Source organism: Penaeus vannamei, chromosome 30 (genome assembly GCF_042767895.1).
Source record: "Penaeus vannamei isolate JL-2024 chromosome 30, ASM4276789v1, whole genome shotgun sequence".
NCBI classification, from domain to species: domain Eukaryota; kingdom Metazoa; phylum Arthropoda; class Malacostraca; order Decapoda; family Penaeidae; genus Penaeus; species Penaeus vannamei.
Window position 1 is genome coordinate 14,700,324 of NC_091578.1, and position 15,000 is coordinate 14,715,323.

The window sequence follows — 15,000 nt, forward strand, 5'->3', positions numbered from 1 at the left end:
TCTCTTGGTCTAATGAATCCCATGATAGGTGTTCACAATAAGGCTTCCAGGATATTCATGCTGGAGGTCTATTTGCCTTCACCGGATGGCAAAGCAGAAAGGCTTTAGCATCAGTAGACTTGCACAGCCTTAGGCTCACGAACGTTCATAAGAGATCGTGGACTTCGCTTTACTTGCAGCAGATTATTTGCTCTACCTTAGTATTCTTTTACTATGTCATTGTAACGTGGCATTAGTTACAATGCAAATGTGTTTCATAAACAGGACTGCACGGAGGTTAAGACAAATGGATGCACTAAGCAAAGGCTAATTGAAGTTGATATTCTTGCAGAGGTCAATGAGTTGCAGTTCTCACTTGAAAAATAATTTGCAGACAAGAACAGTAATGTAACAAATAAAGGATAATAATGATTGCAGAAAGTGCTGCTCCCAACACAAGTCCACTCGGTGCTCCCGGGTTTGTTCTCTATCTTGCATACGAAGCTGAAGACAATGTTTGTCTGGAGTAGAGTGCCCAATCATATTTCCCCTTAGGCAATCACTCAGCCAAGGTAATTTAAATTGTTGAATAAGGTTTGTGAAGTAGAGTTGGGGACTGAGTTTCTGGCGAGTGTGTTCATTCTGTAAAGAATTACCAAAAAATGTAATAGTCATAAAGGGTATATAAACTAACACTATTAGGTATGAAGATCATCAGCCCTCAATATGAATGAACCCACAACCACATATCAAAATTTACGATTTATGCCTGAAGTGATGCTGTGGCGTTCATATTTTTTGCCCCTGTAATGCCAAGTGTCATAGGCCTACCCATATATATCTTTAATGATTAATTGTTAAGTAAGGTACCATTACAAGCTCTGCTTTAATGAGGATTTTTTTGGACCTTCACTGGAGTAGAAAGCAGAGAGACCATGACATTGCTTGATATGACCCTATTCTAGAACCTGCCTAGAACTAAGTCCCCAACTCTACCTAACAATCTTGGGGGACACATGGGGAACTGAGGGTTTTGGGGGAGAATGAAGAGTGGGCTCAGCTTGATTTCAGTGTCAGTAAATGACTGAAGTTAATTATGAATGCAATGAAATGCAACTTTTCGGAAATGTGAGCCAAACCGTATTTACAAAGATCAAAGAAATGTGACTTTTCGGAAAAGCGAGATGTGAGTGTCCGATTATGCCGCCATATTTGAATATATGAAAGTGCAAGTGCACACAGTAACTAACACAAAATTTACTGAACTGTCCAAGTTGCGATGACTGGGCAAGACCTTCGGGCACTGCCCAAGGGGAGGTTGATGGGGGGCTCCACCCCCGAGGAAACATTCTCTTCACGTCGGTATGCACGGCAAGATAGAGCTGAAACAGTTTTAAAAAAATTGCACTGTACTTTTCACACTTTCGTTAATTTAGAACAGTCTGTAAATATTTTATGATCTCTTCATTTTTTCCATTAAAAAAAAAAAAAATTAATAAATAAATAAATAAACAATAAAAAAGTCAAGCACACCACCGTAACATAGATGACACACATCGGTCATTATCACTGAGATGAATGAGGCAGGCCACCGGTGTAGCCAGAAATGTGGGTGTTAAGTATCAACTGTATTTGAGTAGTTTGGCAATTAAGGATATTAATAAGTTAGCCAAAATTGAGGATCAACATACACATTTTAACGTAAAAATGGCTGAGATGTGAATATATATGAAACGTTAGTTGATAGTCATGTGCATTTTCGGGATACAGTATATGGAATATTATACTTGAACTTTAATGAGCAATTAAAAATCTCTGCTAAACTGCCGCCTCCTGATTAGTCGTGAGGTAGTAGTGATGTAGGTGTGCAGTAAGACAGAAGATGGTGTGCAAGCTGCACAGCAACTTGTTCTTTCGCACCGAGTGAGTGGACTTAGCCGCTGGAGCGCCAAGTGGACTTAAGCTGTGAGCGACGCTTTCCGTGACCTTTTTCCTTTATTTGTGGCATTACCATTTGTGTCTGCAGAATATTTCTTGTACCAACCACTATTACTTTTTGTCTTCTACGAGAATATCATCTTCAATTTGCCCCAACTTAGTGTGGCCATACCGTACAGATTTTCCCTAGAATAATGCCATTACTTTAGTAGTAGAACTAGATAGCCTTTTTATGTATATTAAAATGCAGACCAAAAAGTAAAAAAATATATATATAATGCGTAATGGTAGACCTTACCAAATAGACACTTAGATCTTTCCTTTTTTCATTTAAGCAATTTGTGCGAATAACTGTATATCTTAAAGAAAGGGTATAGGGTAAACCTGAATACAAAACCAGTCTGATTTTCCTATATCTTTTTAGGGATTTTTTTTTCTCTCTCTGTCTCATTTTTTCCCCAAAAAATTGCAGATTGTGGATGTTAGTATAGAGTAAGCATGTAAAGTTTGAGAACATTGCAAAATGAGTTATATGGCATGTCATTTGAAAGACTAACATTATAAGCTTTTGCTTGTTTCTTTGTATAAAAATAGTTAATGTCAAGTTGAGATTTATAAATTCAGTATTCATATTTTAAATTAACTCTTATGATCCAGGTTACATTACCATCACATCATAAAAAAAATTAGCTTGAGGGGGAGGTGTTGTGAACATGCCGTCCTGATCAAATTTGGCTGTGGGCTGGGGTGACACAAACTTGCTGTTGTGAATATTACGGTTATAGGTCAGGGTGATTGGAATGATAGATGCTGTTTCCATGCTCAGGGACCTATTTCTGGTCATCATAACCAGCACCGTAGGTTTTATTACAGAAAATAGAAAAAAAAGAAGTTACTGTATGTTATTATTATTGCACAAAGTCGGTGGTTCCCAATCACAAGGTCGCGACCCAATTGAGGGTCACCATGGTTTTTCTGAGGGTTGCCAGAGGGTCTTAAAAGAAGAATAAAAGAACCCATAGCTAGATATGTCAGTAAAAGTTACTGTTTTTTATTAACACTTGTTTATTGAAATTCAATGTGTTGGTAATATAAAACAATAAAAGTATAGAATATCATAAGCTAATGTGCATCTGCAAGTATAACCACCATGAAAATGGTTGGATATATTATTAAATGATTATACATTTAGGGTTGTTAGCCCAGACTAAGACTCTCTTTAGGGTCACCCCCAAAAAGTTTGGGAAACACTGCACTAAGTTATGGATTACCTAGAGAGATGAAATAGTCTGCACAGTTATGGATTACCTAGAGAGATGAAATAGTCTGCACTAAGTTATGGATTACTTAGAGAGATGAAATAGTCTGCAAGGAAAGCCTGTCTGGTTAATGATCAAATAGCAAATTTAGACATTGGAAATTGTCAAAAAAAAAAAAGCTAAAGATGCTTATACAGAAAAGAAAATAATTGCAAAGGGGAGGCATGGAGTCTTGTCTCCAGACGAGTGTTCATGTGCGGCTAGCCTAAAAGATGCACAGCCATCTGAGTGGCCACTCGAGTATGCCTAATGCCCGTATTTTGAGCCATGTGATGACATGAAGCATCCAGATCCAATGGGTTAAATCTAAGAAATCACAACATTCTTGCCTGATGATTACTGTCTTTTATTTCTAATAACTCAAAAAGGTTGATTAACTTTGATGAAATCTATGTACTGTTATTTTATCCCTGAAAGGATGAGATGTCTTACTCTCTGATACAGATGTGACAATATCGTTATAATAAATGTTCACCTGTTACTTTTCTGCCCTGTGCTTAAGGTGACCGTCCAAAAAAATTGGCTAGAGATAACTCATTCATTCTTTTTGCATGATATAGAGTATAGAATTGCCCTGTGTCTCATATATGATTTTAACCAAAAAGTTGAGAAAAAAATCTTCGGTACATCCCAACTCCCAGTTTTTTCCTGACTAATCCCCCAAAGATACTTGGGTTAGATCTACCCTAGCCTAAGGCAGTGTAAATGGCCGATTTTTAAATATCCTTTTTTTTTTTTTCCAGCTTTAAATTTTTTTTATTTTTTGATTAAGGTCTAAATTTAAAAATTGGCCAATTACATAGCGTCAGGGCTCCGAGGCTCTAGCGAAAGCAACAAACTGGATTTGAATTACACAAAAATTACGAGAGTTGGGATGTACCGAAGGTAATATAAACAAAGAATGGAGAAATGGCATTTTATATTTTGGCCGCTGCCAAAGCTCGTTATCTCTGTTATTTTTCTCTAAATCTGATGATGATATAAAAAAAAAAAAAAAAAACTTATTTAGTGTACTTTGCGTTGCGATGGTTACCAAGTCAATCGGAATTATCATTTTCAATAGGGATGCTCTCCTATAAAGTTTTTTTTTTTTTTTTCCCCTTTCTTTTCCTTTAGATATACATCAACTTCTATAAAGGAATAAATTATATTAGTTATCCCTACAAACCAGTTTCTTTGATAATTATCATTAGTAACAGATTGCAATGGAAAACAAGTGTAGTTGTTGTTGATTAGCCATTTGTACCAATTATCTTTACTAAGATGTGCATAAAATCATGTAGACACCAAGGTGTGGTTGGATATTTGAGAATTTATGGTACCTAAGACCTACAGTAACGTCTAAATGCAATATCTTTTATCAGAAAGGCATGAAACAGATTCGATAGCTTATTTAACTCCAGACGAAGACTCTGCACTCAAACGAGCTCAAAATTCCTTATATTTTTTTATTTCAGAGCAGGTATTACTGCGTATTCTCATCTTAAATATGAAATAATCAGTATCTTGCTTATGCATCCGAAGATCAAAATCCGACTTGTAGGTACCCTTTGTATTTAATTGCCCTTTACAGTGGTAATGACCAATTACAAATCAAATCAAATTTACCGATGTTGTATTGGAAATATTTCAATCCTTACTTATACGGCTATTTTCAAACATTAGTGCTTCTTACTCTGTATACGTAAGATCACTTCATAAGCTACAACATATTACCAGGGAGTCGTGATGGAAGCATATTTCCTGTGTAAAAGGACACAAAACATTTTTTAGATATATTTCACAAAATATTTCGTCATAAGTCACTGTGATATAATTTTTTCTGATATTGGTATGAAAGTGTTCTTTGAACGTGTATGAACTCATACCTATGCACAATGTCATAATCAAATGCTATATGCACAATTGCAACAAGCAAAAGTCCATGTAGGTGTACCTGGGCGCTCATTAGCGGTGTACTTGCCCAGGTGTTTAGCAGGTCTCGCGATCACTGCCCGCGAACTAGCCATAGCTGGGCTTTAATACTCATTTGGTTGTTTCCTCATTCATGTACCTATACTGTACGCTAGCTAACTCAATTTGACCCTCCCCCCCATCTGGGACGGTCCCCTGAAAAGTAGAATGCATCTCCATTAGGGATTAACAGCTGCCACATTATTATACAAGTACTAGTTGCATATGTTATTACTAGCTTTAGCATATGTCAATAGCCTTAATTGTGTAGATGTAGAGGGGGAAGTACATAATAATGGTATTAGGTAAAAAAAATAGTCTGCCTAAAGCAAAGGTAAGACCACAATTACTTAAAAGACTTTAGACTTAGTTTGACTTCATTTGACTTATTAGTAAGTCTTTAAATATGATTCCTCTCAATATAAATAAGAAATATACATATAAAGGAGTTCTCTTTATATTTACCAATTTTAATTAAAATTGTTACAATTTTTTAGTGAAAAATTTCTTTCAGGGGTCAAGGGTGTCCAGGTTGAAGAGTTATGGAGTCTTGATGAAGAATCCTTTGCCAAACTCAAGTAAGTGATTAAAATTTCAGCATCAGGAACTTTTTAGTCAGTAACTGTGAAATAATTAAAAGGGAAAGTACTTTTATTCACCTTATCTTTGAGTGCATTGTATGAAAGCTTGTATCTCCTTGATTGTATTGATAAGGTATTTTAAATCCATAAGAAAGGCAGGCATTGAATGCAATTTATTTGAAAAAAACATATGAGTTGAGAGTTAATGACCTTCTGATTACAGGCCAGTGCATGGGCTGATCTTCCTGTTCAAATGGCAGCAGGAAGAGCAGCCTTCTGGTACAGTTGTCCAGGATAATCGCCTGGATAAGATATTCTTTGCTAAACAGGTAAAAGATTATTTTCGTGTGGGCGGCTTCAATTTTTTTTCCTTCTAGACTTAAAAAAGTAAAGCTTATGTCTGTCTATTTTACATACATTTTTGACTACATTTCTTTAAACATCTTATGTTATGTACTTTGTTATGACAAAACCATTTAACTTCAGAGTTCAGTTATCATGACAGAATACTATATATTATAAAATGGCTCGTTACTTCAGTGTCTTAACTTATTCACTTTGGTCAAATTATAAGTAGACTTTGATGCAAAATAATAAGAATCATTTTTAATGTTCCTGAAAATGTTTGAGTGAGGCATATAAAAATATTTTTGTGCTTCCAGATGATAAACAATGCCTGTGCAACACAAGCAATTCTGTCCATATTGTTAAACACCAAGCATCAAGATGTACAGCTAGGTCCAACATTATCAGAATTTAAGGAATTCACACAGACCTTTGATGCTCACATGAAAGGCTTAGCTCTTTCCAATTCGGATACAATTCGGAACGTTCATAATTCGTTTGCTAGGTAAGATATCTGACTTTTGTGGATTTTATGCTACCCCCATAGAATGATAATAAATTTACTGATATGTATAATGACTAAAATATGCATTGACATCGTTAGAAATAAAACTAGCATTTTTAAAAATGACATCACTTTTAACTTTATTTCTTTTTTTGAAAGCTTGTATAATACAAGGATGTAGTAGTAGCTAAAGCATTTAAATGTCCATGTCAGGGAGATTTACATTTCTGTCTAATATGCATTAGCCACCATTCTAAAAGAACAACCCATAAGATTTTGTAATTGTTGACTCTGATGATATGAAAATTTTGTAATAATGTGTTTACATATTCTGTTCTCAGGCAAACCCTTTTTGAATTTGAAAGCAAGCAGCCCAGTGAAGATGATGATGTATATCATTTTATTGGATATATTCCTGTTGAGGGGCGTCTCTATGAGCTTGATGGCCTCAAGGATGGACCAATAGACTTAGGCCCCATTTCCCCCGGCACAGACTGGCTCACAGTGGTGCAGCCCGTTATCCAACAGAGAATTCAGAAGTATGGGATTTTGAATAAATATAGATTTATGCAAAAGATGCTATATTTATTGTCTGATAGATATTTTTGTCCATTTTTATAAAGAAAATGTTTATGCAATTGTTTTGGAAGTATTGTTTATATACAACTGTACTTTTTCAGGTTTGGAGAAGGAGAAATTCATTTTAATTTGATGGCACTGGTTAGCGACAGGAAGATGGTCATTGAACGTTCTATTGCCCAACTCCAAAAACAGATTGAGGTAACAAATTGATTTTTTTTTTTTTTTTTTTGGTGTGCATGAAGATCAAAATTGTAATTTAGTCCTCTATGCCATAAGAGCCCTATAGATCCTTTCCTTAGTAGATAATTATGCCAGTGAAATCTTTTTTTTTTTTTTTTGACAGATATGTTAACTGTACTTTCAAACATTAACCTACATCCTATGAGGATGAATATATTTGACAAAACCACCCATTAATGCAAATTTAATGTTGCTTCAATATTTGTTTATTTATCCAATGAAACATATTTTACCAATCCTGGTCTTCTCCATTCCTTTTCTCAGGAGAGTGGCATGGACACCTCAGTCCACGAAGAGGAGCTGGCACAACTCCGAGCTTCCTTGGAGAGTGAAGAAGGCAAGAGATCAAGGTGGCAGGTGGAGAACATCCGCCGCAAGCACAACTACCTTCCCCTCATAGTCAATATGATGAAAATTTTAGCTGAGGAAGGGAAGCTGCTCCCAATTTATCATGCTGCTAGAGAAAAGGCTCGAGCCCGCCACGAGAAGGAGAAGGAGAGGAAAAAGGAGAAGGCCAGTGCTTGACAGGGAAAATTAATTCCAGTAATAAGCCAAAAATTTGAGCCAAATCCATGTTATCATAGTGCTGGAGATATTGAAACAATGGTTGCTGTGTCCAGAGTGTAATATCCATGGATTATGTATACAACAACAGAAAATGTGTGAATGCACTTAGAAAAGTGAGCACATTAGAAACAATTTTTGAGTTCAGTGTTTTCAAGTTAGCTATTTATTTGAGGAATATTTCAAATGCTGGGATCTTCTTGCGTGAAGAAGTTCTGAATTTCAAATACCAGATAGTGAATTGTTATCAAAGACTGACATTAGATTACCAGTAGAAACTGAATGTTGTGAAAAAGATTTAGACTATTTAAATTAGATTTTCTATATGAGAACCTGAGAGTATACTTTTTGAGAGTAATATAATAGTGATTTTATATTATTCCAAGTGTTTAAATTGTGAGAATGACAGTTGTAAAGGCAATGTGCTAAGTGACTAATAAAATAGTGCATGGTACACCAAGTGAAATTTTTTCCCACGTCGAAGTAGACCACGTTTAAAATTGAGATACCTAGTTCCCATGAGCTGTAGCATATGAGCCTCACTATTATGATTGACTTTATACATTATTATTACTACTACTACTACAATTACTCATACTACTGCTACTACTACTATGATTATGCCTATGACTCACTGTGACTACAACAGTGACTCTATCATTATGACTATGAAAGTGACTCACTATGACTATGATTCACTATCACTATCCCTATATCCCTTTGATAATGACTTACTATCATTGACCATGGCAATGACTTGCTATCACTATGACTATTAGAATGACTCGCTATCACTATAACTGTGACTAATGGTCATTACATTTTATTTTATTATTGTTATACCTTGACAGTGATATTTTAAAGTAATTTTATTACTACTACTGAAGAATGTATATTGAGTGACATAAACCATACCTAAACGTATGAAATCCAACCCACACATATTTCATCAGGAAATATCTTGGGGGGGGGGGGACATAACATCCAATCTTGGGCTGCTTGTGTTACTGAATGTGCTACTTTTTTCCCTTTGACAAAGCTTATGCTTGTTATTTACAACTAGTTTTCTTTAATGTAGGTTAGTGAAAACAGATTATAATGTGAAATAAGAAAAGAATAACATTAATGAGTTTGTAAAAAGAATCAATGGCTTGTATGGTGCCCCATTTTTATAATTGCACAAAATAAAGTGAACCACTTCCATTGATGGTGATGACAAGAGATTTTGCAGATTTCAAAATTATATATACTTGAATGTATTACTAATCAATACAAACCTGTTAATGTTTTCATGTAAACACAAAACAGAAAACTTGGGTGGAGTAACAGTATCATAATAGTAACCATAGTTGCTGAATTGAAATGAGAAAAAAAATATATATATTTTTTTTTGCCTGCATGGCCCCAGTGACAGATATACTATAATTCACTCAATCGCCCTACCCTCCTCTTTATACTAATTTCTGCTTTAGTTCACTTGCTCCCCTATCCCCCTTTTCACAACTATATTATCCTATAACGTTCTTAAACCTTTGATATCGAACACATTTTATCATAATCTTTAACTCTCCTTTGCCCTTTCTGATGCAATACTTTACCATAGTGCTATATGACCTCTGATGTGTAGCACATTTATTTTCAAACATTAAACATTAAAAATTTGCCTGCATGGCATGTGTATGTGTTGATATATTTATATTACCTTACAAAGTCTCATTACTAATCTCCCCTTCCAATCCTGTATGCATTGTTTTCATGTGGGGGCTTAGGAGATGGTGATTGAGGTATGGGATCACCCCTTTATCTTGGACCTCATCCCTTGAATCAACTGATTTTGCATGGTCTGTTCTTTTCTCCCTTTCCCTTTCTTTCTCTTCTTCATCCCCTTCTGTCTACATCCTAAAGTGTGAGGGCCATGTTGAAAGGATGAAAGACTGGCATTGTGCTCTTCTCTGTAGACTTTTATTACCATACTAACTTACAGCAGTGTACTACCTTATATCTTATTCATAATTTATTTTTTTCACCACAATATCTCTTCATAGTGTCTGGCAGATTTATTTGTTTTGACCATTAACCATTGTGGGAATCCACAAACATTGCCATGTGGACCAAAAAGAACTTACCTAGGACTTCATCCCTATCACTATAAGACCTTTGTGTTTACAACATCAAGTATTGGATTTGATCATTTGGATCTGAATTAATTCTTTTGTCAATCACATAAAATTTATCAACCCAAATACTTGTTATTTACAAGATTACATTGGGAATACCTTTCATGCCTTCATATGCCAAGTTGCAAGTGGCCCTATATTTTCCATTCGGTTTAAATACGGTGAACTATTAGCAAATTAGTCATCTATGAACTACTTTTTGAAGGACAGATTAACTATGCAACAAGAGAACGGTGTATCTAGAAAATGTTGCACATTAGTCTTATGAAGTAATGTTGGAGTCTTTAAGAAAGATTCCCCCCCCAATCCCTTGCCCTTTGTTGTCGTAGGGAGGCTTAGGAGACGGAGACTGAGACCCAATGCAGGGATCTCCCCTGCCTAGGGGTTAAGCCCTCGATTCAACTAATTTTGCATGGTCTTCTCTCCCTACATCTTTCTGTGTTTCTTTGACCACGACTTTGAACACTGAAACTACTACCCACTCCTCAATGCCTACAAGTGCATTATCCACCATTATGTCCAGAAGACATTCCTACTCTCCCAACTTCCTCAACTTCATCACCTCTACCCCTACAACCTTCTCCATCAAACACCCCAACCTCCCTTCTTACTACCTTACAGCTTTATTCTCCATCTCCGTAATACTACCCCCTCAACAACACCCTCTTCCACACGTTCCCGTCCTTCTACGACCACCAACCCTACGATATCTTAAATACTCTATTGAGCCCAGCTAAATGGGGCCGATTTTTCGTAATCCTTTTTACAGCTCTTTACTCAGGCAACACTTCTCTTTCAACAATGCCTCCCAAAAATAAGTGGGCAGAGTCCCTTTCCATACCAGACGCGATCGCTCCCGTCTCGTAACAGTCGGATCTGAAACTGAAGCTATAGCTTTATCAAATCTAACCGATCACTCTGGCAACTCCATTCCTGCAGAACCTCATCCAACTCTTAATACTTGTACCGGAACTGTCTCTATCTCCCCAGCAAACTGTCCAGTCGATGCCAAAGATTGGCCAGACTGTGGAGAAGACTTACTCGAATGCCTTAAAGACCAAGACGTGAAATCAGTACATTGCTAAACCATTCCTCCCAGAGGTCATCGAAAGAAACCCACCAACACTGCCAAAATTACTTTCAGTACACATGACCTTCCCGTTCGTATCTACATTGGTGGACAATCCCTCCCTGTTCGACTATACCAACCTCCTCGTCCATGTCAAAACTGTTGGCGATTTGAACATCCTGCCAAATACTGCCGTTCCACAGACCGATACCCCCAATGTGCTCAACCTGGTCATAACCGATCAAACTGCTCTGCACAAACACGTACATGTGCTATCTGCGGCGGCCCCCATAATTTATTTTATAGAGGCTGTCCCATTTACAAGTTCGAGTCTAAGGTAGCAACTCTCAGATACAAAAATGGTCTCACTCGACGTGAAGCCAGACAGGAAATACGCCAACAAGGTTTCTCTTGTACTCCCTACTATAGATATGTCGCTCGCTCTGCCCCTCCTCTCCACCTCTAGATGTTCCTACACCCTCCCATATACCTACTTACTTCCCCACTTCCACTTCTACATTCTACCTCCCCCAGTCAAATTCTTTTGCTACTCTAAACCCAGACACTCCAATCTCAACTACAACCCCAACACCTTCCCTTCTAACTCCCCGCACTACCCGCAGCAGACTAAACGTCTGCTGCTACACACTCTGCTTCACCTACCTTTGCCTTTATTCTTCAGACAGAAGTCTCCACTTCCCTCCCTTATAAGAAAACCTTTGTCTCACAAAACTCTCCAATCAACTTCACTGCAGATCATTTGGAAGATATCCAAAACTATATGCTTGAGACACAAAATTCCACAACTCATGCTCCCTTCATACTTGAAGTGACTGCCGATATCCCTCTCTGGTTCTCTCTCTCTCCCCCCCCCTCTCTCTCTCTCTCTCTCTCTCTCTCTCTCTCTCCCACTCTCTCTCTCTCTCTCTCTCTCTCTCTCTCTCTCTCTCTCTCTCTCCTCCTGCTAATATTCCCCTTACACCCCTCCCTCCTACTCCCTCTCAACACAACCTAACCTCCTCAATTCGGCCTACCACCGATATCCATCCTCCTGATGATACTACCGATATCAATCCTTCTTCTACTCCCTCCCAACACAACCCACTCCCTTAACTCCAACTATACGTACTGACAGCAACAAAAGCGGTGACGCCTCGCCAGCCCTGGCTCGGTGAGATCATGTCCTTCTTGCCCTGAAAGGAGGCCCACCTTCAAACAACCAGGGCATAGTTAGGATGGTTCGAATGTGAGGAGGAGGAAGATACGGAAATCAAGCGAAGAAGTGCAATAATGACAAATATATATGAAGAGAGAGAGAGATCAATTTTATTCATGTTTAATTGTTAATTTGATGGATATATTGGAAACCTACCTTAAGAAATGTTATCGTATATTTTTTCGAAAATGATTATCAAGAAATCTTATCGCATCGTTCTATTTCAATTCCTTGTCATATATTCTATATAAACTTGAATATTGTTGGAACTGACTATTCTTCAGACGAAAATAACCTTCATACATATATGAAGGATGTATATTAATATATGGCTCTGCATTATCTTAAGCAGTTACTCTCTCTCACTCTCCTCCGTCTTATATCACCTGGATCCGGTATTTGGATAATATGTTATAATGTCATGTTATTTGGAATAATAATATGACATTATTTCATGCGCCATTATATTTTCAAATGTTGACAATTATTTCATTACCAAAAATAACGAAATGAATATTTAAAAGACGGATATCAAAAGCAATGGGTTTCTTGAACAGTTTGGAGGGGGGACATCGACAAGGTGTAGGCCATCAGCTGCTGAAACGACAAATAAAGGTGTAAGAATTGATAGAGTCAAGGCTAAGGGAATATCCCCTTAGCCTTGGATAGAGTGAAGCTAGACTCGGACCTTCGCGAGGTGAGTGAGCAAGCATGAGCCGGGAAAAGGATTCGCTGGGAAGTGCCCAGTCTGCCCGTGTAAACACTGTCACCTAATAATTTGACACTAAAAATATGTTAATAGTATGTTTCGCAACACCTGCATCATATATACCCTACCATCATTATATTACTGCACCGTTGCACACATTCTCCTTCTATAAGTATATGATTGTGTGTGGCGGAGCCAAGTGGCCCATCATACTCAAGCTGACCCCAACCTCACCGTGTTTCATGAACGCGACTGGAGGTCGTGGTTCGTAGGAGGCACCCAAACGAAATAAAAGGAAAACAAGGGAATCGATACCTAAACCATTTATTAATGTTTGGTAGCTCAAGAGGCGCTATTTAAAACGATACATTATTCATTGTGTGTGCGAGAGAGGGGGGAGAGGGGAGAGAGAGAGTGAGAGGGAGAGAGGGGGGGAGAGGAGAGAGAGAGTGAGAGGGAGAGAGGGGGGTGGGTTGCGGACGGTAGCCTCGATAAGATGTAACTGAAACAGCCGAACACCCACTCCTTGCTTTGCCTAGCGAATCCAGATCACCCCTTCCCCCCCCCCTTTCTAACTATGTCCAGGTTGTTTGAACGTGGGCCACCTTTCAGGGCAAAAAGGGCAAGATCTCTCCAAGCTAGGTCTGGCGAGGCGACATCGCTTTTGTTGTTGGGTTCTCCCTCCCTCCATCCCCTCTATCATTTCCACTCCCTCCTGGATACACACGTGTAACACTTATGTAATTCCCTTACCTAAACCCATCATAGCCCATTCACACAGCAACTTATTTACCCATCATTAACCCTACAAGATCATTCCAGATAGTTGATGCATAGCAACTATCACCCTTCACCCCTCCTTTAATATACTTTCCTATAGTGCTATATGACCTTAGATGTAATGCCACCCAGCCAGTACACAGATGTACCTTGAATATTATTCATTCTAAGCCAGCTTCATTACTGTAGACGCAGTGGTTCCCAACCATTTCTGTTCTTTGGCCCTTGACCAATGTATGGCAATCTCCATGGCCCCGTTCAGTCATAACTTTTCAGATTCAGTTATTGTTATGGAGTATAATTATGTCAATAGCTGTAGGACAAGAACGCTATATGGAAAGATTCCGATATATTTGTTTTTAAGAGGTAAATATTTGTAAATACTGTAGGCGAGACAAAATTCATTTTGATTTGGCTATAATATTCATATTGCTCCATGGTCCCCCAGAAAATATTCCATAGGCCCCCTTTAGGGTCATGACCCCTAAGTTGGGAACCCCAGCTCTAGAGCATGTGCTGTTGCTCGTTCTTGGTCTTGTACTTTTTTTAATCAACATAGGATGCTGTACAACTACAGGGCATACACAAACATTTAAAGTATATGCACATTCGGATTAAAATATACACTAACAACTTTCAAAATATGCTTGCACACATACACATTCGCTCACAAAACACATGCACATAGTTGCATGAAATATATATAAATGTGATCCAAAAGGCAAATTATTATATTCGTCCCTAAGCCTTATGAATATTTTCATTAACCATATGTATTCAGTTACTGAAAAATGAATAATCTACAAATGACGCGTTTAACCTGCCGACAATGGTGAAAACTTTATTAGACGCTAAAAAAACTTGGTCAGGGTAAAGATTGTCACATAATGATTCGCATATTTTTCCGTTGCATTTTATTTTCTCTCAAATGTTGTCTTATCTTGTGGATACAGAATTAATGTGAAAAGTTCTGCCTAGAATATTTGGTCATTATTAGTGTCTGAAACTACTGCTGGGGGACAGTAAAAGACAACCGGGCTCGA

General features: G+C 37.7%; 1 protein-coding gene across 1 annotated transcript in view; it reads left to right on the plus strand.

The window, feature by feature from the left end:
* Positions 1-8,460, plus strand: part of Uch-L5 (ubiquitin carboxy-terminal hydrolase L5) — a 9,061-nt gene extending 601 nt beyond the window's left edge. The window contains exons 2-7 of the mRNA XM_027369844.2: positions 5,704-5,767; positions 5,994-6,099; positions 6,433-6,620; positions 6,962-7,159; positions 7,301-7,400; positions 7,707-8,460. Coding sequence (XP_027225645.2) covers positions 5,704-5,767; positions 5,994-6,099; positions 6,433-6,620; positions 6,962-7,159; positions 7,301-7,400; positions 7,707-7,967 — 917 coding nt within the window. The 3' untranslated portion in view covers positions 7,968-8,460. The remainder of the gene's footprint in view (positions 1-5,703; positions 5,768-5,993; positions 6,100-6,432; positions 6,621-6,961; positions 7,160-7,300; positions 7,401-7,706) is intronic.
* Positions 8,461-15,000: the final 6,540 nt, after the last annotated feature.